At 36.6% G+C, this 27420-nt stretch overlaps 1 protein-coding gene across 3 annotated transcripts in view; it reads left to right on the forward strand.

The window, feature by feature from the left end:
- Positions 1–27420, forward strand: part of Vps13b (vacuolar protein sorting 13 homolog B (yeast)) — a 657708-nt gene that overhangs the window by 554106 nt on the left and 76182 nt on the right. For all 3 annotated transcript variants that reach the window (XM_005381857.2, XM_005381855.2, XM_005381856.1), the window contains exons 40-43: positions 6407–6603; positions 13529–13710; positions 14989–15338; positions 20321–20482. In XM_005381857.2, the coding sequence (XP_005381914.1) occupies positions 6407–6603; positions 13529–13710; positions 14989–15338; positions 20321–20482 (891 nt within the window). The remainder of the gene's footprint in view (positions 1–6406; positions 6604–13528; positions 13711–14988; positions 15339–20320; positions 20483–27420) is intronic.

Genomic DNA, 27420 nt, shown 5'->3' on the forward strand with positions numbered 1-27420 from the left:
CAAGCTAGGCTTAAAGAAGTAGCGACAGGCTAATTTTAAAACCACAGCCATTATTCCTAACCCTTCTAAATGAGGACTCAATTGCAACACATCCACACTTCCCTCTTTTCTAATCACCATCCAAGTATGAGATTTATACCTTCCTGTGCAGATACTGATTTGTGTGTCTTTTTCCTACGTTTCACTAACTTCCTTCCCCTGCCTCTAACACCTAACACTTTTCCATGGAGCCCTCTGGAACAGCAGCTATAAGATTAGTGAACTCCCAAACCTCACCCTCTTCTTAAAGCATTTCTTCTACCACATTACCTTAAATAAAACTGTGCTCTCCCCTAGGACCTTACGTTCAGCAGTGTGCCATAGAGCCTGCTTATATCTTGTATTCCTTTTTTCCTTAATAACAAGATATAAGGTATCTGCCATTTGCCTGCTCTGTCTACTTTTCTGTCAAATTCCTGTTTCTTTAAGGTCCGTTCTAATTAGTTATGGCGTTGTAACCCTTCTTTGTTGTTGCCTTCTGCTGACCTTTTGAGGAACTTTCTCATGCTCAGAAGTCCTTGGTGCCCACAGCTTTCTGTCTTTTCTTCACTGCTGTCGGCATGCATGTGAATGACCCAGCCAGAGCCCTACCTTGCTCTCATCTCACAAGTGTTCTCTTCCCTGCCATCTACCTGTTCACTCTAATACAAAGCCCCGGATCTTGTGATTGTCCAAAATCTTCCTACCTCCAAATCCATTTGTTCCTGCATCCTAGTGTCCCTCACAGTTTCTCAGCCCTCCAGCCTGCTTACCCAGCACTTTCTAGTACAGTCATTCATTAAGCTATAAGTAAGCCAATGTGTATGTAAGCCGAGGTGATTTCTCCAAATCTGTCAGCGCATTGTGTTTTCATATTCTTTTAATTTACTCCTTCCTGTCCAGGTTACATTCTTAATGTCCTCCAGGTAACATTCTTAACTCATCATTTAAAACACTTGCAAATAAATACCTTAAACTTCATTAGTCACTGTCCTTCCATCACATACTCTTGAATAAAGGCTAATGCTAGATGAGCCCTGTAACTCTGCACCAACACATTTAACTTCTCTTGCACACTCTAGATGAGCTAGCTTCTTACTCAGTCTCTACAGAATAGCTCGTAGGCACCCACAACAAAGGTTGTCTGCAAATGAACTCATGATCACCACTCCTCCACACTACCTGTACCACATACTCCTCAGAGACAGATCAGTTCAGCCCATCCCATTAAGCGACATCAGCATCCACACAGTTGTTCAAGCCCAGCAGCCTGGGAGTCACCTTTGACACTTCTCATATACGATCAATCACCAAAACTTACTAATGTTTATGTCCCAAGTACTTCTCACTAACCTCCAAAATTCTTAATTTGGCTTAAAAACATATAGGTCTTATTACCCTCATTTCACAAATGAGGAAAGTATGACTTAGATTTGTTAAATAGACTGCCTGAGATCACAGAGCAGTGATTTAAGTGCCAGGGTTTGGATCTTACCTCAAGTGGGATACCAGTGAGATATTTTGTAAGATGGAAAAATAAGGTAATATAAAGATTATGATCTATGTGATTTTTTCTTTTATAAATTTATGGCTCCATAAATGAGTGACTGGACATTGAATAAAGTTACCTTTAAAATAGTAATTATACTCATTATTAACTTTTTTGAAGTTAACATTCAAAATTAATTAATATTCAAAATTAATTTTTGAAGTTAATATGCTTATAATGGAAAAATGGTAAATGACTTTCATAAATGTGCTTATAAACATACAGTTTAAATCATTTTCAACAGGGGTTTCATTAGAGGTGAATTTAGTACTATCCCTTCATTAACCAATGACATAGAATACATAAAAGAAAATCCTGACAAATGCATAACTAACATCTACTGGAATGTTTTTCTGTAGTAGTTTTCTGAATTTTCAGAGTAGCTTGGACTGTTCCAGGTGAGGTATGGAAGCAGAGAGTCAGCACCACACGATTGTGAACTAAACACAGTTTTCTTCGGCTTTCCTCCACATTTTTTGAACTCCCACTGCGCTTCCTTCCCCTGGCCAAGTGTTGGTACAGTCCACTTTCACTGTTCTTAAACTGGTGAAAACTTACTAAACACTTTTTCCATGAGGTCCTACTCTGCTTTCCCGTGTGACAACTGATTTTCCCTAGGTATTTTTCTTTTATTTTAAAGAGAAAAAAATTTTTCAAAACAAGACAACAGGAGGGTAACAATGGTTAATACATTGCATATTGTTATCTTTCAATTGGTTACTCAGAGTACAAGATATAAGCATTTAATTGTCTAAATAAGATTAACACAAACCTTTCTTTTCAATGAACTAAAAGAAATTAGTAGTATAACTATCTTGTGTGTGTGTGTGTGTATGTATTGTTTCTTTGTTTTTCCCTTCCTTCTTTTCTCCTTTCCTCTATCCCAGTATCTCTTTCCTTTTGAACAGTTTCTTCCCATTTTATATCTATTGTACATTTTGGATCTTATTTACTCTTTCTGCTTCTCACACTAGGGAGCCAATATAATGTTTGCATATGTGCATCTGGTTTATTTCATGTATGAATATGGTCTTGAGTTTCATCCATTTACCTGTAAAAGTCTCCAGTTTATTCCTCTTTATGGCTGAGTAATACTCCATTGCTTAAAAGTACCACATCTTTTTAATCTGTTACTTGGGTGGTGGGCATTTTGGTTGTTTCCAAGATCTAGCTATTATAAATTATGCTGCTATAAATGTGGGTGCACATATTTCGCTGTGGTGCAATGTGTTTAATTCTGGGAAGATACCCAGCATTCCTTAGCTATTGTGTATAGCTGTAATATAGAACTTGTGGAGACAGTATCAAAAACAAAATTTTTCACTCTATTTTCTATATAATCTGTCAAGAAAATTATGCTGAACTTTATGTTCCATCATTTATATTGCAAGAAATAATATGTATATTAATAATGCCTTTTCTGAATTCTTTTGCCCTCTTCTAACTGAGATTCTTGTATGCCTTGGTAGTGGTTTATGCCACACTCCCCAAGTCTCTTTTGTTCCTGGTTACAGGTCTCACTGGCAGTCCCGAGAGGAGTTAAATAGTGACATTCTTTTATCTCTTAAGCCATAGGATACATGAAGCCCTGAGTTTGACGTATATATAGCAGAAAATTATATTGAATTACACTTACATAGTTCCTGAACATCTAGATTTAAGACTTTTTTTTCATACTAGTCCAATCTGTGGTTAAGAAATCTAGTGAGCAGGATTCTTACAATTTTCCTGATTCTGGTTATAGTATATAGGCTTCACAAGTATTCTTTAAGCATGAGGAGGATAAGCTCTTACTATGTGGTATTAAATAAAATACTTGTCTCATTAATTATTCCAAAAGTTCATGAGAATAGCTCTGTTATTATTATCCCCCTTTTGGGAAATATAGGAGCTAATTATTAAAATTAATTTACCCAAGAACTTACAGCTAATGGAGCTAGGATTGAATCCCAGTAGGTCTGGCTGCAGAGTTCTCACTTTCTGTACTTCTTTGTGGGGCATCTTTAATGTGCCAAGATGGGCTAGATCACCCAGTATGTGTGTATTCATTCATTCACTTATGAATTATTCATTCATGCAGCAACTCTGTTTGAACATTTGCTCTATATACTGTGCCAGCTGCTGTAGAAATCCAAAACTTAACCAAATGGAAATCATTCACTCAAGGAATATGTCTATCAAAGAATATACCATGTATAAAAATAAGTATAACATGAAGTATACAGTGATAAAAGCTATAGAATAGATTCCCTTTTTAAGACATTATTGGCGTTTAGAAAAGTTTTTCCATCTGGGAAGGTGAAAAGTCTCGGAGAAAGGTAGCATTTGATTTTGTTCTTGATATATGGGAAGGATTTATACATGGGACAATGACAAAGTAGGAAGTGTATAAGTATGTAAGGCTAAGAGAAATAAAGGAACAATTACCCAGATAGAGGAGGTTAGAGAAAAATATGCCTTGGATAGCGAGAAAAGACAATTTCAGTAAATGATAGCTAAAAGCAGAATAGTATGGTTATGTTACTTCTCAGTTTGCAGACATGTGCCCCAGTTTCATCACACAGTTAACTGCTTAGGCCTGTTTTTATTCTCCCTCCTTCTATCTAACAACTCTTCATATATGGATGCTCCTGTCACTTCTAAAAGAAAGAAAGTTCATTACAGGTGGAAGTCAAATGTATTCCCATTGAAAGATGCAGAATAATTTATTCAGGAAAGAAAGGTTAAAGAAAAGTCTATTCACTCAGGAAACCTTTTTGATATACTATTTTGGGGCCCCAAACTGTACTAAGTGTTAAGAATAAATTTTAAAGTAATATGCCCTTTCTAACCCTGCCCCAGAGTCTCAGAGTCTAATAAGCGGAACAAACAAATAAGAAATTTCAGGGTACAGTGAGCTCTGTGATAGAGGAGTGTACTAGGAACGACAGCACAAGAGAAGTCGTGGGCAGCTCAAAGAATGGTAATCAGGGAAAACTTCCAAAAGAGGAAACACATCTGAGCCCAGTCTTTTTGTTCTTTTTTTTAAAAAAAATAAATAGGATCAACCCAAACATTCTTATTTTAAAACTTACTTACATTAAATACTTAAATTATTGCTGTTTAATATTAAATATTTCAGTTTGCCATATCCTTGTATCTTTTGTATTAGCATATGTAAATATTCTTTACTCATTTGGATGCTTGTATAGCAATCTGTTCTGTAGATCTAAAACTAATCTGATAGAAATTTTCATTGTTTCAACTTGTCTTACTAATACAGTACTGAAGTAAAAGTACACCCAAAGCATGCAATATACATAACACACACATATGTATACCATATATAAGCACAAACACTCTTGCTTTGGAATTTCTGTAAGGCAGATTCTTAGAAATATACTTTCTAGGTAAAGTACCCTCCCAAAATATTGTGTATGGATTTTTTTTACCATACCAAGTTTTTTACCATGTACAAAAATTAGAACCATTAATCAATCTTCTTAGACTGCCAGATTAATATATAAAAAATTATATTATTGGTCTAATTTCTTTGAGTACTAGTAGAGTATCTTTTCATGTCTACTGATTGGTTATCTTTTATCTGTAAACTCATTGCTGTCAGGGCCTAGGAATTTACCCTATACATAATAAGTTATCTTTTTAGTGTTTCCTGGATGCTAGCAAGAGATATAAGACGGGTCAGAAATGAGGACTTTCATATCCAGGTGTGGGGGCTGGGGATTTAGCTCAGCGGCACAGCTCCTGCCTGGCAAGCGCGAGGTCGGGAGTTCGATTCCTGGTACCAGAAAAAAACAAAACAAACAAACAATATCCAGGTGTGGTGGGACACTCCTGTAATTCCAGTACTAAGGAGACTAAGGCAGGAGGATCATTGTGAGTTAAAGGCCAACATAGGCTACATAAGTGAGTTCAAGGACAGCCTGCACTACGTAGCGAGACACTGTCTCAAAAGACATGAGAACTTTATTGGTTGCAGTACAGCAAGCAGTGTGAGCATCGTGTTTATATTGTTTCCCTTTGTCCCCAAGTTGCACAAGGGTAATGCAGAAGGACTGTGGCAGTGTTACACATGCAGTCAATAGTTGGCGTAGTTGAAGATCACAAAGCTTGACAGTTGAATAGTATGTTGTTGTTTTTTTCCAGTTATAATTTTACCAGTTTCCCATGGATGAATTTTATTGCATGCAAAGAAATACTACCTTATTACAAAATGAAAAATAGTGACAGATTTCTTTTCTCTTACACTGTATCTTTGTAGCCTTCACAATTTTGATTCTTTTGGAATTACTTTTGTGTTAAGAGTGATATATAGGGACCTGCTTTAGTGTTGCCAAATGACTAGCCAGCTCCTACAACCTCATTTTCCATCTTTCCCCAACTTGTTTGAAGTGGAGTCTTCAATATATAGTAATATTTCATCTGTACTTTACTGCTCTTAATTTCTTATTCTAGTCTTCTATTTGTATGTTACTACTCCATCTGTATCTTCTATTTACTATAGATTTATAATACCATAAGGAATTTGTTCCCATTATTTTTCTTATGTTTAGAAAAATTTAGCTGTTTTCACTTGTTTTTGAATGAACCTTTTAAAATAAACAAGATGAATATAACTATGAGTAGAAGTCCTAAGCCACTGCCTTTTATAATTTTATATTTTTTTTATGAAGCTCTAATTTGAATTTCAACAAATCCAGAAGCATAGTTTCTATTTATAACATCTAAAATTTTTTTTAATTTTTAATCCATATGTTTGTGGTGCATAATGAATATATTCATTGTAGGGTATTGTTACATATACATAATCATATCTTGATTTTCTGTATTTTAACACAGGTTCCTTGTAGTTTGGAATACTGGGATGAAATCCAGAAGGTCTTTGTTGCTTTTCGTGAATTTAGTCTATCTGAAAGCAAAGTTTGTGAACTGCAGTTGCCAGATATCAATCTTGTGAATGACCAGAAGAAACTGGTATCCTCAGATCTTTGGAGAATTGTCTTGAACAGCAATCAAAATGGAGCTGATGACCAAAGGTAACTAAAGATGAGAAAAATAGTGACATTACACTAGGAAACACTTACCAGATCACCTTATCTAGTAACCCACAATTAACTGTATATAATGTAGGTTGTCTAGCACCTGCATTTCTCTGAACTATGGATGACAAACAGGAAGAAAGATAAAAATCTGATGCTGCACAGACTCTACTAAAAATCCTGTTTTATTCATAGAACAGTGTGTGCCCTCACTCCTTGTTCCTCAAATACAAGAAAAAGGGTGTAACAATCAAACTTTTAAAAAAGTCATGCTGCATGCAAAAATATGGAGGACAAGAGCCATATAATAAACACCTCAATAGACTCTAAATTGCGTAGTAATCAGTATTATCATGGTAATACTGGGATGTTAAAAGGAAGATTAAATAAATTCGATTTTCTCCTTCTGAAAGGTAAATTTTGGAAATATTTTCATGTTAAATGGTTTTGAGAACTTTAAAACATGAACTTTCAGAGCTGTAGAATTCAGGTATTCCAAATCATGCCCCAGGACTTCCTATTCTGTGTCTCTTGCAGGATAGGAGGTTAGTGGCTGAAAAGAGCCAGATTATATCCTTTCCCCAGTGTTATCCTGCTTAACACATGGATTGACCCAAGGTCAAGAAAAATAGCTTCAGCAAACAGTTCTTCAGCATATCTTCTGCTTTGTACATCCCTGCTAAGCCTTTCTGCTCTAGGTCTTATCCAAAGCAAGCAAGAAAGAAAACCACAATCTGTGAAACACTTTTGTTGGATCACATAGTATTACATGTACCATGAGGCTATGTTTTTCATTGCTTTCAGTGTTGTACCTTCCAATTCTACTGATGAATTGGCTTTAGTGTTATCTTACTCCCTTTATACAGTCTCTTTCCCCCCCAATAAAATATTCTGACACTAATGGAGACAAAAACATCCACCATTGCAGTACTCTATAAATCATGTTTTCTCTGTTACCTTTATTTTTGTCCATATGTATACATTTGTTATAATCATTTTGTATTGATTCCTACTTTATATTATGAAAAATTACAAATGCTTTTTTCTTTTGAAAATATTTATTTTTTATTAATATTGTATTTTCATTGAAGAACCTTTGGAAGTTAAGAAAATAACACTACCCACAATCATATTACACAGAAATAAGTTTTAACATTTTGATGTGTAGCCTCACAGTTTTTTTAATTACTTTATATGCTTAATAATAATAATATGTTTATATATTCTATTTCAAGGTCATCTGGGCTCTTTAAAAATAACTGCCTTCCTAATATATTACAGAACCTAGTAATTAACTGTATAATTAATGAAAATATATTAGAAACATAAGGTCTTGGTTTTATAAAAAGCAGTACAGCAGTGAGAAACACCACCAATCCTACATGTAATTAACAGATGGGTTGATGACTTCTCACAACATTAAACTATGTCCAGACAGACAGGGTAGCTGTCCTTATCCTCAGAATCCTAATTCATGAAAAGAGTCATCCGGTACTCACTTCGGCAGCACATATACTAAAACTGGAACAATACAGAGAAGATTAGCAGGGCCCCTGCACAAGGATGAAAAGAGTCATCCTGTAAAACAAGTTGCCTTAAGGGTGTATGATTCTTTCCTCATATGATCAAAATTGAATCTCTAGGAGGTTTTTTTAAAAAATACTTCATCTTTAGATGTGCTAAAAAGAAAGAAGCAAGGTGCTAAAAAGAAGGAAGCACTAACCACATTCACAATTACATTTTCTTCTTTCCTAATCCCTTATGATCCCATAAAGGAAGTCACTTTCCACATAGTAGTCTTAGTAATCTGCATCTTTTTTTGTGTGCATAAGGAGGAACTGCTTTCCATTTCCTACAGCATTGATCCTTGCATGTATAGATAGTGGACGAATCAGGAAGAGTGCTGAGGGGTGGTCCCTAAAGTTTCTCCCTGCCAGTTGAACTCTACTCTCTGTAGGTGACTGTGGCCTCCTGATTTTGTTCTACCTTGACTATTTGAATCTGCATCTGTCTATCTATCTGTCTGTCTATCTACATACCCTACGTTTTGTGGGTGGCTTCTTTTTTAAACTTTGGCATTTCATAAGCCATTCAGACCTAAGTCTTAACACTTGGAACTACTATATCACTTGTATTTCTCATCATATGAGGGCATAATTCATAAAAATGTTTTCTTTATTCTTTCCTAGGGCCAAACCTGAATTTTTTCCTGCTTTGCCTTGGGTAGAATTTTTCCCATGTGTCTTTTTGAGGACTTTTGCTGTTTCCTTCCTCCAGGGAGTTGGTCTTTTGCCATGTCCTTCTCCCATACACATTCCCCAGAGCACTCATTGTTCCTCAGTTAAAGTTCTGGGCTGATAGCACTGATACTGTCTCGGTGTCATGTTGCTTATTCTGTAAATCTTAGGAAAGAGCACTCTTGCTTTCACTCTCTTTTTTTTTAAAGTTAGATTAAAGGAATTCTTTACTGAGGGGCCAATATTTAAGGCTGTTTTCCAAACTACAGATTGCAACTCATTAGAGGATCATGAAATAATTTAGCCGGTTGCAACTAATTTCTTAAATAAAATTTGGTAAAATAAAATATTATGATGAAAAAGACAAATATTGTGTGACTCTACTTACATGGGATACTGAGCATAGTCAAATTCATAGAAACAAAAAAATGTAATAGTGTTGCCAGGGGCTAGAAAGAAGAAAGAATGGAAAGGTATTGTTTAATGGATGTGATGAAACCAAAATAAATAAATAAATAAATAAATAATGTAAGGTCTGGGGATTTAGCTCAGCGGCACAGCGCCTGCCCGGCAAGCATAAGGTCGTGAGTTTGATTCCTGGTACCGGAAAAAATAATAATAATAATAATAATGGATGTGATGTTTCACTTTGGGAAAATAAAGTTCTGGAGCTGGATAATGATGGAAGTTGCACAAAATGTGAATATACATAATACCACTGAACTCTATACTTTAAAATTGTTAAAATGATAAATTTCATGCTATATAAATTTTAACACAAACAAATAGTGTGTGTCATATTTTCAGGAATCATCTAATTTTATTTGTCTTTTATAATAAAGGCTGTGGGTTGTAATAAAGGTATACTTGTTATTTGGGTTTGGGTTAAGGCATCTGAAAGCCCACAACTGTAAGGAGTAGAGAGCATGGTCTGGTAGGCACACCCATCTTCCCATGCCTTCTCATCCAGTAGTCAGTACCCTCCTAGGATAGATAGCAGTGTCTGTGCAGTAGGCAGGAGAGAGTTCATATGAGCCAGTGTCGAAATCTGGTGCATGCTGAGCTGAAAACCAGTGAGGTTTCTCTTAGAGCACTAAAGCTTGTCTCCAACAATTCACATTAGACTAAGTAACCAGTAGGTTTATAGTACCTTATTTTGCCAAGTAGGAAAAGGATTTTTTTTTCTACTTTCAAACGTCAGACACTGTGCTAAAGTAGTTTGTATGCAAGTATCTCATTTAATATTGAAAAAGTAGGTATAACTACCATACTCATTTTACGAGTAAGAAAACTGAATTTAGCCAGATAAAATGTCATGCTCCATATTAACTATGTCATAGCAAAGATTTTAGTCAAGATTTTCTCACCCTAGTCACCCTCTGATGCTTAATCTGTATGCTGTCTTATAAAACCTTTATTGCCACAGAGGGATCTAGAGAGCAACTCAGGACCTCTTCAGTCAAACCAGATTATTATGTGATACCTGCTATGTTATAGTTCACCCCAGAATGATATGCAGGGCAATTCTTTAAGGACCATGTCTGCATCCCACAAAACCATTAGTCAGGCTTTCTCTACATCTAGTTGTATTGGATACTCCTTGCTCAAAGAATTGATGCCTGTGTGTAGATTATGAGGGACAGGTTCTATGTAACTTTTTGGCTAACTAGAAGGTATACATACGTAAACTCCTGGGTGCTTTCCACTGTTTAGAATGTTTTTAGTATTGAAAAGAATGTTGAGTTTACAACTGAATTTACAGATGGATGAACATACTACTGAGTGTAGAGCTATTACTAGAGGTTTTGCTTGTAGAGCCATTTCTTAGCATGTTAAAAATGTGCAGCGGTGGAAAATTTTGCGAATGCTGCCATGAATTTGACCTATGTTGAAAATCTTTTGGGAAAGGGAAAAGTATTGAAATATCTATAGTAGATTGTGGGTTTTTTGGTTTTGTTTGGTTTTCTTTTTCTGTACTTTTTTTTCCTTTTGATAACTAAATCAAGTCAAAGTCCATTAGTACCTACTAAAGAAATTACAACTGGGGATATAGCTCAGCGGCATAAGCACCAGCCTGGCAAGTGCAAGGTCCTGAGTTCAATTCTTGGTACCAAAAAAAAAAAAAGAAAGAAAGAAATTACAAAGCCAGGCATGGTGGCACACACCTGTAATTCCAGTTTTTCAGGAGACTGAGGCAAGAAGATTGTGAGTTCAAGGCCAAGCTAGGTATCTTAGTGAGACCTGGTGTCAAAATTAAGAATAAAAACGGCTGGGGCTGTATCTCTGTGATGGAGTCCTTCAGAGAGCTATTGCCTAGTGCCATTTAAAAAAAAAAAAAAAAACTTTCTATAAATTTCTAGCAGGGTCATTGTTCATATTTATGACTGTTTAGTTTTATTGCACTTATATCTCTTCAGTGCTACTTTTGTAGTGTATATGATAGAATTAAGAGTATCAATTATAAATGCACTGGCTCAAAATACAGTTTAAATATATTCACATTACATATATGATCTTAACCTTGTGTTTAAGCGATATTTAATTTTCGATGACTATCATTTTTAAATAAAAGCCTAAGTATTTTAATATAGATTAACCTAGAAACCACTTTACAGAGGAGTTAAGATTGTTAAAAAGTATTGCTGACTTCTTGAGTATAGTTTTATGACTAAGAGTTACTATATATACTTTATATACTTTGTGGGGGGTACTAGACATTAAGCCCAGGAACTTGCACATGCTAGGCAAGCACTACCACTGAATTATATCCCCATATCTCTTAAATTTTATTTTGAGAAAAGGTCTCACTAAGTTGCCCTAGTTGGCCTGCAACTTGTGATACTCCTGCTTTGGCCTTCTGAACAGCTGGAATTATAGGCATGTGCCATCACATTGAACTCTAAATGTTTTTTCTAAGCATTGCTTTGCATTTAATTTAGGAAGAATGAGGAACTAATGAATTTATAAATAAAGATTGTGGCAAGAGTGATGTTTTTACAACCTTCACCAATATGTTATAATATCTGCTACTCTCTAAAGATAGAAAAATAAATCTTAGAAAATCTCACTGTCAAAAATTGTAGTTGGCAAGAAAACTGCTTCAGATAAACACCTCAAGTTGTGCACTTACTGTTTTAAAACTGATCTCTAGAAATCTTGCCTGGATTTTTAATAATATTTTGACTATCATTGTACCTTACTTCTTACAAATTTTTTAATACAAAGCAAAGAATTCAAATGTGTAAAACACAAGTACGACTAATATACTTTGCTATTTCTGATTTTACCTTGCCTGTAAAATCTTTCACTTGAAATTCTAGATAAATTCATAGAAGGTTATTAAGTAGTGTGCCCATTTGTACACACTTAAAGGTTATTATAGCCACATTTTTGTGCATAGTCAGTAAAATAGTGTTCCAGAGTTTGTGTTTTCTTCACATGCAAGGGAGATGTACTAGTATTGCCGTAAATACCAGGTAACTCAAAATCTTTTAGAGGTTAAACAATTTAGTAAGCATGATAAATGCTTCTAGCTTTCATTTTCACCAGCCTATTTTCAGAACATCTTTCAAAACCCATGTTAGAATCATAGCTCAGAGAATCTTGCATGATGACATTCTGAGCTCCTCTCATGTATCCACTTGATAGCATTTCAGCTCTCCCATTCCCAGGTGATGGTTCAGTTTTATAATGTTTGCAGATGTCTACATTACCAGTTAGACCATGAATTCTTTGCAAACCAAGGATTTAAGATTTGTTTGTGTGTGTCATGGTTTTCTCTAGGAAACTATAAATCACAGTCTTGTTCTCTAGGCTCCTCAAGGCTTTGAGAGCCAGGCTACCATACCTGCAGAACAAAGTCAGATTGGAAAGAGGTGGAGGACAGTACAGGAAAGGAGACAGCATCTATTCAGTGATCCACAATTAAGAGAATTCATCTTGCTCTTGCCCCGTCCAACCACCAGCTTTTATGCCTAGTGCATAGTCAGTAAATAGCACTAACACCAGTGCAATCCAGTAGCCATGTTTCCTGCTGTACACACCAGCAGCCACCATGTGCAGAAGTCTTCCTTCCCATGAATGCCTTCATTATTCTTTTTAAATCAGACTTGACTTGTATAAATTGGTTTTAAGAGGATGAGCAAGTGAAAAGAGGAATTATGTAATATAATTGTCCATAAAACCCTCATTCTTTAGACATGGTCATAACTTTCATGGCGCCTACCACAATATTCAGAGATAGCATATTGACTGACCCACGTGGAAATGTGGGTATGGACCATCTGAAGAAGTAAAATAAAAGTGAAATGTTTATGGTGACCCTGAAAGTATTGTATTCTTTGAGCACCAGAGTCATACTTTGAATTGTTTTAGCATTAAACTGAGAACAAATTGTCCATAAGTTTTATGAGATATTTATGGAAAAAAAGTTGGGCTGAAGGTAGGTCAACATGACCTGGAGATTGAGGAATGCTTTGAATGTTTTCTGCCAACAAGCCATATAGAACATACAACATGAATGTATTTATTTTAAAAATCTAGTTTGTGTGAGTAAATACAGAAGATTTGATGATAAAATATTGACTATAGGATTTGGGGGTTCCTTTAAAAATTCTCATAGAAAGATATTTCACTTATATAGTATTCAAAGATTGAGGTTATTCAACTTTGTTTATTTTTCTTAGCTCTGCAAGTGAATCTGGTTCTCAAAGCACATGTGATCCACTTATAACTCCAACAGCCCTGGCTGCCTGTACCAGAGTTGACTCCTGTTTTACCCCGTGGTTTGTCCCATCTCTTTGCATGTCCTTTCAGTTCGCTCACCTGGAGTTCCATCTGTGTCATCACCTTGACCAACTAGGCACAGGTACTCTTTATTCTTACTCTTTACCTAGCATCGGGATAGCGTCCACTGAATACTCGCTGCGTTCTCTTGAGTGTTTTCAAGATACAACTTGTCAGTTTTTACCCAGCTGGTTTATTTTCAGGAAATATGAAATGAACAGTAAGTTTATTCTGAATGTGATCTGGTCCAACAGATGTACTGTTTCCTTTTAAACTAACTTGGGCAGGTAGAAGTTACCAGTGGTATTGAGCTGACATGTTTTGGCGTGCTGCTTAATGAGAATATTAAGGAAGCTACAAAAATTTTAAGTTTTACTATTATTGCAATTACAGTCTTTTTCAAAGAAATAAATCTGATTTTATTCTTTTTCCTGACTCATTACATTAGTGGCAAATAGATTGTCAAAGCACTTAATATTACCTGATTTCAAAAGCATGAATACTTTCTAAAAAGTTGGCCACATTCTCAAATTAATTTATTTTTTTTTTTATTTTTATTTTTTTTGGTTTTTCTCCGGTACCGGGAACCGAACTCACGACCTTGCGCTTGCCAGTCAGGCGCTTTTGCCGCTAAGCTAAATCCCCAGCCCCTCAAATTAATTTAAAGGAGTCTCATTTTTATAAATTAGAAGGAAGACAATTAAATTTCCTCACACATCAAAAGTAGTTTTTTATAAACTTGCTAATCTTACTTGAGCAGTTATTCCTAAAGCATCATGTTTTGTATGAAACCTTTTCTAGCTAATACATTTTGATTTAGGTATTAGATTTTCAACCTATATATAATGGAAGAAGGAGAAAAATTCAGACTAAAACCAAGCAAAGCTAGTGTTAAACATTCTGCTTTTTCTAAATCTCTTTGATATTTATTTTTTGAGAAACAGTAAATACGGAGATTTAGATACTTGCCTCTCTGTTTTATTTATCTTTCTGTAAAAGTGAAAGTAACCTTTGAATTTTAATATCTTTAAGGGAATGTTGAATTTATTAAATGCCAAATACAAATTCAACAGCCAAACAGTGACCAGCTTGGGCTGTATAGTGAGTTCAAGGCCAGTCTGAATTACACAGAGAGACCCTGTCTCAAAAGAAAAAACCAGCCGTGGTGGTGCACACCTGTAATCCTAGCTCTTGGGAGGCTGAGGCAGGAGGATTACCATGAATTTGAAGCCAGCCTGGGCTACATAATGAAAGGCCAGTCAAAAAAACAAAAAGTGAATAATTTAAATGTCCTGTCACTCTGTTTCCATAAAGTATTGCTTCATCATCTTAATAGCTGTTTTTCATGTTTTCTTAACAGTCTCACCACAGTACCTACAGCCATTCATTTCTGACAGAAATGTACCCTCTGAACTAGAATACATGATTATTTCCTTCAGAGAACCACACATGTATCTTCGACAGTGGAATAATGGTTCTGTCTGCCAAGAAATCCGGTTCTCAGCTCAAGCCGACTGTAAGCTTTTAGAGTGCAGAAATGTTACAATGCAAAGTGTGGTAAAACCCTTTAGCATCTCCGGACAGACTGAAGTTTCCAGCAGTACAGCGGGGAAGCTGCTTGAGTGCACCATGAGAGTCGGTTCTGTGTCTGCAAACTTCGGACAGCATGTGGTTCATTCTCTGAACACTGCGGTACAAGCTTGGCAGCAGGTATGCACATTCCACTACAGTGTACGGTTGGCTGCAGAGGATATTTTATTTGGTACTATGTGTTATCACTTCTAATTATACATTAAGCACAAACAAAAAATGTGAGAGAATGAAGAATTTGGTTATAGTCAAGGCCTTCTTTATATGGGAAAGTGATACAAGTTTTCTTTGTTACACTTTGGAGAATATGGGTTCTCTACACATGCATCAGAGATCACGCCCACATTTTTGAGGATGTAGCTCAGTATAAAGGACCTAGATTCAACCCCAGTGCCACAAAAAAAAAATAAAAGAGAATAGGAAACCTATCATGGAAGTAATTTCATAGAATGTCTGGTTGATATGTTCAGCAGTTTAACAACAAATCGCTTCTGTTTCCATACTGATTTTCAGTGTTACATTGCGTTTTCACCATGTTTGGTTGCTATTGAAACTGAAGTATTTGCCCATACCTTGTTTATTTTAATGTACTCTTGCGTGGAGCTGGCTCGCCAGGAGCAGTGGTCCTGCTCCTATACTGACCTCTGTCTGAGACAGAGACACCAAAGGAGAGGGGAGGGGCTTTAGTTCTCTAACTTAAGAATTTCTACAGAAAGAAGTAAAAAATTGGAGGGGGGGATTTATATGGGGATAACAAGAATTTTATGGAAATAAATGTTTATAGAATAAATAATTCTAAAAAAGAATTCTTAGTTCTCTAACTTAAGAATTTTCCTAGGAATTAGACTTTGTGGAAATAAAATTTAATGTTCTCTTTATATGCATGAAGACCTATACAAGACTAAGGAATTAATTACCTAACATGGTACTACAATAGCAAAGGGAAAGAAGATAACACATCTGTTTCATATTTTAAAAATCTTTTTTAAGGGCATTCCATGGTTTTCTTGTTGCAAAGGACATGCGTAAAATAAGAGCTAGTGTGATCTAAATCTTTGCAGCTGGTTCAAATAGCAATGTGAAAAAAACCTCCATGGCTCCAATTTCTAGGTTTTTTTTTTTTTTTGTCATATTTTGAACAATGCATTTAATAAAAAACAAACCTAGAAAATATAAAAGAGTCATTGATAGAGCATTTAAACCAGGGATATTTTTGTCTTGCTATCGGAGCCATTATAAGAGGACTCATGTGTAGCAACTACTGTGAAATGGCCTTCACAAATATCAGTTTCCTCTCTGGGTAAAAATATTCTCTTAGACACAGCTCTACATATAAATAAAATATCGTACATAAATATTTAAATGTTTTAAACCACATCAGAGTATGAATGACTGACTGGCTAACATAGTGCCTTGAAGGAATATTCTGAGTTTTTCTTCTTTTTTTTTTTAAGGAATTGTATATTTGATTAAGTAGAGCCATATGTCACGTAGCATATTGCTGACAGGTACATTCTATGAATAGTTGGTTCTGATTTATACAGGGATTTGGCAATGTTAACATGAGCCACAAGAGGATATACTTCTGTAATTGTTGCTGTAATTTTCTTGTTTCCTCCCATGTCAAGGGTACTTGCCACCAAGTTTTAATGTGGTAGGCATCTAACCCTGTGTATTCTAAAGTAAATACAAAACTGTACTACTTTGAAATTATAGGACATTTGACATTGAAATGGGCTGGTAGAGGTTTATTAGGTTCATTGTTTCCAAGATTCTCTGAATGTGGTTTATCCTCTTTAGGGAGTTTATTTTCCCACATTTGGATTTTATTGTGTATATAATGCTTATATACAATATAATTGTTGCCAATGAGAAAAATGAATTTCGTAAACAGGATAAGTGATTTGAGTTCTCTGCATACTTTTGATCAGATTCATATCAGGAACTAGTCATTTTTACCCATTGTGGATGAACCAGACTGTTGAAGCATGAGGCAGTTTGGCCTTTCACCTTTAGGTCATGAGTCCAAGACTAACAGAACCCTTCATCTGTGTCTGATTTCTCTGGCTGTAGGTTTTCTCCTCTCTTTTATAAATAATAACTGTTATATGAAATAAGATTAAGGGCCCAAAATACCACTTTCAGTTTGTTTTATGTTACTATGCCACATTTGTAGTTTTGTATAAAATAGTATTTAAAGTTTTTTTTTAATCAAGGCTATACTCATATGTCTTCCCTTATACCAAAACAGTATTTCTGCTTAATTGCAAATGCCTGTACAACATACTGTGAAACTTGAAGGCAAATAAGCCATCTCTTAACTACAAATCCTAGTGAGCATTCTAAAGCTCAGCATATATGATGGCACATTAAATGCGTATGAACTTTTTAATAATACACAGAGAATTTAAAACATTTCAAGAAATGCTTAAACTTATTAGAGTTATAATGAACTCCTCAAATGAAGGAGCAGTACAGAAACAGTTCCCTGAGGACTTTAAATATTCTTTAGAAAAATGTAAACAAGCCCCTTGTGTTCTTTAATTTACATTTTTTCCTTAAAACCTCATCATTTATTAAAGGTCAGTTTTTAAAGATGAGGAAAGTAATAGAACTTTTTTTCTACTCCAGCCCCATCTGGTAACTTAACCTTTGTGTTGAGATTGATCCCAATTCATTATGAAAACTGAGTTTTAATCTCAGGATGTGTAACTAAGTGGGAGATTGGAATCATATCCTTTCCTTCATGTTTGTACTCTTAGATGGAAAGGAGAGAGAAATGTTTATAAGGAGAGCCGTTTATGTTGATTATATAATGCTAAGTGGAAAAATCTCATCAAAACTAATTATATACTATCATTCCAATTTGATTAGAGGTTTGTAAATAAATATATAAGGTAGAATTGGATAGCAAAACATTCAGAACAGAAAAAGATTTTTGAAATTCACCAAAATGTTAATGGCAATTATTGCTAAGTGTAAAATTAGAGATTTTTTAAATTGGTACTTTCTATATTTTCTAGTACATTGAACATTATATGTTATATTACAGTATTATATAATACAATGTTAAAAGTTAAATGTACTTAATTTTTGACTCCTAAGTGTTTACCAAATACTTGTATGTCAGGAGTTGAGTTGAGTACTAGAGATAAAGGTGTAAATAATACAGATCTGATTCCTGCCTTTTTCAGCACAGAGTCTAACGATGGAGGCTACTGGTTCAAGCACTCTGAAAGTAAAAAATAGTGTCATATGGATATAAGAGACTAGAGCCTGCTATGATCTGGGGAAGATCTCAGAAGGCTCCTCTGAGGAAGTGGCCTTACCCTAGGAACCTGAAAGCTAAGCAAAATTAAGTTGGTAAAGCAAATTTGGAGGGGAAGAGTTCTCAGCAGAGGGAATGGGGAAAGGCAGGAAGCAGCTTGACTTTGAAAGAAGGCCATGGTAGTGGTGGAGGAGTAGGAAAAGGCTTTTAGAAATAGGATGTCCTGTACAAACATCATCAGCAAATGGAGAGTAACTGGAGATGTAGCCAGAGCTTGGACAGTGACTGGGTAAGACTAGATAATCTAAAACCCAAAAGCAAGAAATATTAAATCCATGCATAATGATCAAAAGCCCAGCAGAAAGCATTACAGGAGACAACAGGTAGTTGTTTATAAGTGCTTTCGTCTAGCCAGACCTTTTTTTTTTTTTTTTTGGTGATGAGAGTGGCTTTCAAGCATGATTGAGCTCCATAGTAAGTGAGTGTTTCAGTGAGAATACATGATAGAGAGATGGCTTAGAAGTCAAGGGCCTCTAGGAGAATGAGGTGTATCAGGACCGCTTCACTGTCTGCAACCACACAACCACGTTAGGGGAATTTTTCCTGAGTAGTAGTGGGTTCTGTTTGCCAAGGTGACTTTCTTCCCAATGAATTTCTAAGTCTGATCTCCATTCCGGCTAGATTCCAGGTTCATTTATTAATAGACTCATCGGTGTCATGCCTTTTAATCCCTTGAATCACTACCCTTCTAAACTGTTTCTTAACGCTCCCTCCACTCAGTAAAGTGACAACAATGGAGTATAACATTGTGGCATTCTCTAGATCCATAGCCAGGAAATAGAAGCCAACTAGAGAAGCATCCATTGCATATTTTCTCTTATTATCTATAAGTTAATTAGCTAATTATGATTGTTTCTTATATCCTCAAGTTAATCATTTAGCTATACTTTTAGTTTACCAACACTACATTTCTTATTGTTTAAACCATAACCTAACTAGAGTGATAAAAGCATAAGCATAGAACTACTCTTATCACTTTGCCAGTGTTTTGCTATAACAAAACAGCAGCCAGCAGAGACCTCCGTTTGGTTGAGAAAGAGGTATCAACAGGAGAACATAGTACTTATGTGCTGAGCCTTAGCTGATTAACAAAGGATGTTAGCTGCCTGATGACTGTTAGCTGAAACAGGTACTGGAAACAGTTTTTCAGCTAACATTATTTCTGTTGAAAATTGTGGCTTGCTTAAACTGACTTGATCTGTTTAGGGTTCTGGAGTTGAACCTGAACCCTCTTCATAATAGAAGGAATGTCGTGGTTTTATTTACATCTCTCCCTGAGCAGATTTACACACACTTCGTGCACCCTCCCCCTAAGGGATCTAGGGATGTATTACCTAAATGATCCTTACTTTCTGCAGGGCACAAACTGTGGCTTTATAAATTGGTCTTGATTGTCAAGTTTAGGAGGCTGAGAACATGGTAATTCTAGCCTCTAGTACTCTACTCAAAAATATGCACTACCCAGTACAGCACTCTTTATAGGATGTTAATTCATTTTAAGAAATGTAAGTTTAAAGGGTCTCATGTTTCTTTTACTCATCCGTGTGTATGATTTATTATATGTATAAATCAAAACACATTCTTGGAACATTTGTGATCTCTTTAAGGTAATTTCTGTGCTTATCCTGGAAATACAGGATACTTTGTATACCAGAGCTAATGACAACAGTCCTTTAGCGTTTCAGTGTTGTAACAATGGCCACTGGGCAGACAGCTGCCAAACATCTTGCAATTAATCTGATACACGTTGGCTTTCATATTCTTTCTCTTTCAGAACAAATGCCCCGAGGTAGAAGAGTTGGTCTTCAGCCATTTTGTGATCTGTAATGACACACAGGAGACACTGCGGTTTGGCCAGGTGGATACCGATGAAAATATTCTCCTGGCGAGTCTCCATAGTCACCAGTACAGCTGGCGCTCTCACAAATCCCCACAGGTATTTGAGAAACAGCCTTAAAAACAGAGCAGTTGTTAAGGTTAGGGATTCATACATTGTGCATTTGTGTGCCTGTCTCCAGTTTGTTTCCTGTTTAAGTCTCCTGAGGAACCACACGGTATACTACAGCTGACAGAAACACAGAAATCTTCAAAGAGAGGGCTCAGTGCACCCCTCATCCCCCTGGAATGGAGCATTTTCCTTTTGAGCATGGATGTTGATGGGGCAGCAGGATGTGTTGACTAAGAACTAGACTCTAGAACCAAAGCATGTAGGTCTAGATCCGTTTTGTGCAACCATGCTTTACTGTGCTTCAGCATGCTCATATGTAAAATAAAGATAAAGTAGTTCCTATTCCTTTAGGTGTGAAGACTTAATGAGCTAATAATACTAGTGCTTGGTGTACAGTAAGCACTATGTGTTAGGCACCATTTTTCATTCATTTATTCTGTACCAGGCACATGCTACATACTAGGAATGCAAGACAAGGAATCCCCTTCCTGTGCCCTCTAAGAACAGCTTACAGTCCGTGGTGCTATGAGCACAACGAAAAACTAGGTCCAAAGAAGCACTGAGAACAGATATACCAAAGGATGTATGTTTTCCAAGTAGTATAATTCCATTTTCCTGTCATTTTAGATGGAAATAATTAGAGAGATGTGCCCTGCAGGGATAATACAAGAATGAATTAAATACAAAGATGTGGTCTTAAATGAATAAAAGAAATCCTAGGGCGTACTCTCAAGAATAATGTATTTCTAAATTCTGGGTAATAAGGCAGCCTACTGTCTGCTTGTGATTAAAAGAAAGTCATTAGATTAGAGAGCAAGTTTTCCCATCTGGTCTATAGACCAGCTTCAGAGTGTGTGTTACCCTTGGGCTGCATCTTCCTTTTTTTCTTTTATCAGTAGCTACATTCGTAGTTTTGTTTTTTTCATCAAATTGCCACAGTGTTGTTTTATAAAATTTGGAAAGGTAGATATAGTGTCATATTTTCTCTTTTCATATATTTACCTAATTCAAAATCTGACAGGACATTAAACTACATAAATCTTTTTTTAATAAAAGTTCTTACAAAAATTTGTCATACAATATGATATTGCACTCATATTTGTAGTGTGAATCACACGCCCTTATTTTCTAAATTGCCTCTTGAGAAATTTCCACATTAGAGAATTTTTAAATTGTTTGCCCCTTGTAGCATAAAGGACATTGTGTGTGTTTGTTTCAGAATTAAGTTTCTTTTTCTTATTTTTTCTTAAAAGTGAAAGCATACAGATATAGACCCAAAAAGAAAGAAAGAAAGAAAAAGAAAACCCTGTACCTCTCTAATCCCAGCCATGTTAACACTTGTTGTATAACATTTTAGATCATCTAAAGGTTCCCATGGTGATTGCATTCCCAGCAGTGGACTGTGAGTGGCAAGGAGAGAGCCTTGGAAGAGCTGTGGTGATGTGTAGCTAGTTGTACACTATCCCTGTAGCCATTTTGTCCATAGACACACAGCAAACCACTTAGCCAACAAAAAGCAAAGCAAAAGAAACTTAACCCTCCCCACAGTCATGCAAAGATGCATAGCTAATATAGCCCTCCGTGACTCAGGATTCCCTGGACAGGGGAGCCAGGAATGAGAAGGGGAAATCATAAGAATCATTGGCTCCAGAGTGTGGGAAAACAATTTCTGGGTAGGGAAGAGATCAACAGAAAAGAAGAATTGACAGCCACTGCACCTTTCATATTTGTGCTGTTTTGCACATTTCCAAGGCCTTTTTGTATTTATTAGCAGTATTATTTTCAAACATCCCTGTGTTGTTTGTAGCATTTGTTATACATATTTTATAGATATGGAACTTACCTTTTGAGTTTCTATATACATAGTCTTATTTCCACAGCATTGTCTTGTTCTCCTGGGTTTTGGCATCATGATTTGTTACAACTGTGAAGCTGTAAGGTTCTGTCACATCTTGTTCCTGATCAGGGAACCAAAGATGTCCCATCTCAGGGACAAGCACCACTGCTGTGCTATCCAAGCAGCCAGCAGTGTAAACTCATTCCCAATAAAAAAATTAAAGGGACAAAGTTTAATGAAAAGAAAACACTTTATTTGTAAAGAAGAAAAAGGAGGAGAAAGGAGGAAATAGGCTAACCTGATGAGAAAGAATCAGGATGGGGGCTCCACAAAGATGGAGGACCAAAGGGCCCTTTATTCCCAGCTGCTTTTATAGGGGGTCAGTGACCCTCCGCACTCACACCTGGAGCTTGCCACAACTGGATTAGCTTCCAGGCATCTCTGTTTAACGTCATTTCTTCCAGCAGTCTATGTGAAGCTTCTTTCTGTTTGTTTACTTGTCCTTGACCTACCTTTTAGGGCCTTATCTTTGGGGTAGCTGGCTAGTTGGCAAGGGGGTACCTTATTCATGGTAGGCTTAGAGTTAGTAAGGGGGCCTGCGGTATCTGTTCTAATCTATAATGACCCTAGCGTGAATAATATAGTAACTGCAGAGTGAATACACATGTATATATATGCATAGGTGTGAGTACATACTGCCTTAAACTTAAACGTCCCCCGCCTGTTTCTCCTATATTCTGTTGGAGGTGGGGACAACTTACTGTTTGTGCACTTGGCTTTCTGTCTGTGTTCTGCCTGTCAGCTCTTTTTCTGGTCTCTTGGTGCAATTCCAAAGGCCATTTGGTTCTTTATCTGGCTTTTCTCTTTCTCTACCACAGTCCTTGACCTGCTTCCCAGAGGAATTTCTCTAAAAGTTTGTTTTTAACTCCTTCTAGTCAGGATTAGTTAGAAGACCTCATGAGGACCCTATTCTATTTTTTGCCTGTCCACAGATGCCTGACCCTACAGTTTAAAGAGAAAAAGCTGAGAAATTTCTGGTACAGAAGACCATGCAAATCTAAAACTAGACTAATATGGGATTCTTTGAATATCAACCCTTGCAAAATCTTAACTGTATTACCAAAAACAGTTAAGAACCATTCAGTGACAAACTGGAAGCATAAGACAGGGATCTGTGAACTTTTTTTTCTTTTAAATTTGTAACTGCATTCTCTGGATGCAAATTTTAAGATGAGCAACAATCACTATAATTTGCTTTAGGCTAAAAGTGAAGATCACATTTATAGAAAACAGTATCTCTTTGCTATATCTGTGTCTACTGAAGTATGTTTTTAGACCTTCTGAAGCCAGATGTTTTAATGGGCCCAGAGGGTCTTCAAGGAATTCCTTACATCCACAATTGCAAATTCTGCTGTGTTCTAATGAGAGGTTACATCTGAGGCTCGGAAAAACTAACCACTTTGCTTCAAACTGCACCTGGAGCTAGTCAGAGACCCACAAGTGAGCACAATGTTCCTTTTTCCGACTCCCAAGTCATGTCCTGCATTGCCCAGCTAGCTTGGTTTTAGGAACATTTGTATCTGGGTTTTGTGCTACCTTGGGTGTTAGGCATTTCATAGTCTCCGGGAGGATTTCTAAAGTTCATAGAACTTAACTCCACTAAACAATGTAGCTTGTGTTGCAGAGACCAGGAAAGTGGCACTGACACCTGGGGAGGTTTCAAAGAGGTCAAGATATCTTAGAACCACACAAGAGGTTGCTAACAACATTGAGTCCCAGTAGGATGGGAAGAAACATAGACACAACCAATCCCAGAAATCCGGAGCTGAATAACCTTTTAGGATTGAAAAATCATAAACTCTCCTTATAGTTTCTAACACGTTTGAGACGGAATCACTTACAACACTGAATATCCCACAACAGTTTCTTGCCTGAACAAACTAAGGAAGAACAGAACTATTTCTTAGGGAATAACTGAGCATGTGTCAGCTGCACAGAATCATAGATGCCACCACAGGGACCCTTAAATATTCCACTTTAGTACACTTCAGATCAGGTTGGATGAGAGCAAAAACCACCAACAGTTTGATCTTCCAAGAAGTGCTTCCTATTATATAGTTGAATCTAGACACTGGATGCATGTGTTTTATATGCAGCTCAGATTCAAGGGAAGCTTTGATTTAGCCAAAGCAGATACAGTGGTCCCTCAATTCATGAACTTATTCCTTTTCACAATTCTGGTTGCAAACTGAATTGGATAAGAATCAAATCAAATTTCCTCATATAATCAGCATTGAACCCAACCATTGAATTTGATTCAATTCTCGCACAATTTGGTTTGCAACCAGAATGAAGGAAAGAATTAAGTTCATGAACCAAGCAAACACTGTACAGTGCCACCTCCACCAACTAGTGACTGAGCTAAAACAAACAGAAGGCTAAACTGGTATAAACACCTATTAAATTGATATTTCTGTAAATAACAGTTATAAATTCTGAATAGAACCGAAAGAACTACCTGAAGGCTCTGAAGATTGAACAGAGGCAGGCAGATTTTAGAGTCAAAACTTTGAGCAAGTAATCTGCAGAGTGAATTCTCCATTTTTGTGGCTTTGCCCTGAAGGCTAGTGTCATGGCAGTGCAGGGGTGGAGTATCATCCTTCGGGCTAAGACACCAAGGGGAAAGCCCAGGCAACCAAGGCTGCAAGAAAGTGAGGAGAAAACTTAGAAAGGAAAAGCTGTAAAATGAGGACATAGTACATGTAAGTTTGGCCCAACCACTTGACTGAGACCGACATGCATGGAGCAAACTGAAAGCATCTTGAAGAACTGAAAAAAAAAAACGAAAAAGAAAAAGAAAAAGAACTGAACAAATCTCCTGCTTACGAGGTGTGAGAGTTTTCTGTTTTCATCCAAGTGAATTACCTGTTAAATCAACAGTATCAGCACACTTTGAACTGTCATAAGAAAATCCAGAGTTTCCACCTGTAACCCTAACAGCACTTTAACAGTGTTCATAACATAACTCAAAATTGCCTACTAGTTAAGAATCTAAGGGGAGAAAAGGTTACTCCCAGCACCCTGAATGATAGACAAGAAAATTCAGTTCAAGTCCAGCCTGAGCAAGTTAGACCCTGTTTCAAAAAAATGAAATAAAATAGCTAAAGATGTAGCTAATTACAAAAGCTGCAGGTTCAGTTCCCAGCACCATAGAAATAGTAAAAATGATGTTGCTTGATTTTAAGGAGAAGACACATTGATGTCAACTCCCAGGTGACCTAAATATTGGCATTCTCATATTTTTTAAAGCAGCTGACAAAAGTGAGATTTTAGAACTGTAATTAAAATCCTAAATTTAGAAAGAGATGGTCCTGGGTGTGCCTAATTTTATCAGATAAAAGCCTTAAAATAGGGATTCAAATATTCATAAAGAGAAACGCATACACTCTGCCAGGTTTGAAGACCCAAGCTGCCGTGGGGCAGAGAGCTGTGAGGAGCCTCCAGAGCCTGAAGGTGGCTGCCAGCACCAGCCAGGAGGAAGTGAAAGCCTTTCTCCTAAAGCCATGGGAACAAATCCTGCCAACAACTTGAGTAAGCTTAGAAGTGGATTCTTCCCAAGTAGAGCATCCAGATAAGAGTGCAGCCCAGCTGACAGCTCATCTGCAGTCTTGTGAGACCCTGTCTGGACTCCTGACCCATGGTCACCGTGACAATAAATGCGTGTGGTTTTAAGCTGCTAAATTTGTTCTAATGTATTACTCAGTGATAGAAATATGATACAACATGGCAGAAAGAAAAAGTCAGTCAGTTGGGAAGATATCAATAGATCAATCAGTCTGAAGAAAGAGACAAAATGAATAGAACACCAGGACCATGGGAAAATTCAAAATGTCTAATACGAATGATTGCACTTCCAAAATGAGAAAAGGGGAAAATTAGGCAAAAATGAAATAATTCCAGAAAATTTCCCAAATTTATAAAAGATAGGAACTGACAAACCCAAAAAGCTCAGCTAAACTCCAGACTCAGTAAATTCAAAGAATTCACAACCAGGCATATCATTAGGAATTCACTGAAAACTAATGGTAAAAAAGAAAATCTTGAACATAACCAGAGGAAAACAGCACACCCTAGTCGGTGGGGAATGACAGTTTAGATTTCTGTGGACTTCTGTCCACAGTAAGGCCATAAGACCATGGAATAACATCTTGAAAGTGCTGAGAGATTTAGATTGGTAGAAGTCTGGTTGAAAGATAGGTGGGAGGTTAAAAATCACAATTTTGTTACTGATTATGGGGAAGAAAAGATCTGGTTTGACTCTTGAGATTTCAAAATTAAGTGACAAGTTGTAGTAGTTTGCTATAGCCCAAGGTGGGAAAATATGTAGGACAGTGTTTTAGAGACAGAGAATAGTGTGAGTGCACATAGGCTAACCCTACAACCGTTTGGACACAGTGAGTGTTAGGTTGCTTTGAAGGGCATATGCAAGGCACTAGGTTCAATTCCCAGTAGCATGTTTATGCGCGCGCACACACACACACACAACCCTTCTATTTCAAGATTTTACTGACAATGCTAAGGGCCATTATCCTTCAATTTGTTGAACCCCTTTTGTTTGGGTAGTTCTCTAAAGCTTAGATTTATATTTTTATCTGTTCTTAAAGGATTTCATAGGCGCACTGTGTCATCTCTCATCCTGGTTTTCTTGGTTGATAATATCCTGGATTTGATCTTTGCCTAGAAGCCATTTGTTGATTTTCGCATCATTTGCCATCTGATAAAGTTAGGAACTTTCAGAACTAGCAGGTTCTAGCTCCTTTTTATTTACTAGTCCTTCCTTAAGCTCAATATCTCCCTTCTCTGATTTTAATATAAGCAGCATGTAGAAGCCAGGAGACATTTAAGCACTGCCTGGAAGTCTTAGTGAGATCACATAGTTTATTAAGCCTATTTTCAATTTTCTGTGTTACTGCAGGTAACAGTGTGCTGAACGTTCTGTTTCTATATGGCAAGAATCCCCTTTCAACCCATTTGCAATGACATTTTCCTCACTGCCTCACTGCCAGCCTCCATTAAAACCACCAAGTTT

The sequence above is a fragment of the Chinchilla lanigera genome, unplaced genomic scaffold (assembly GCF_000276665.1).
Source record: "Chinchilla lanigera isolate Chin_1 unplaced genomic scaffold, ChiLan1.0 scaffold00016, whole genome shotgun sequence".
Lineage (NCBI taxonomy): Eukaryota > Metazoa > Chordata > Mammalia > Rodentia > Chinchillidae > Chinchilla > Chinchilla lanigera.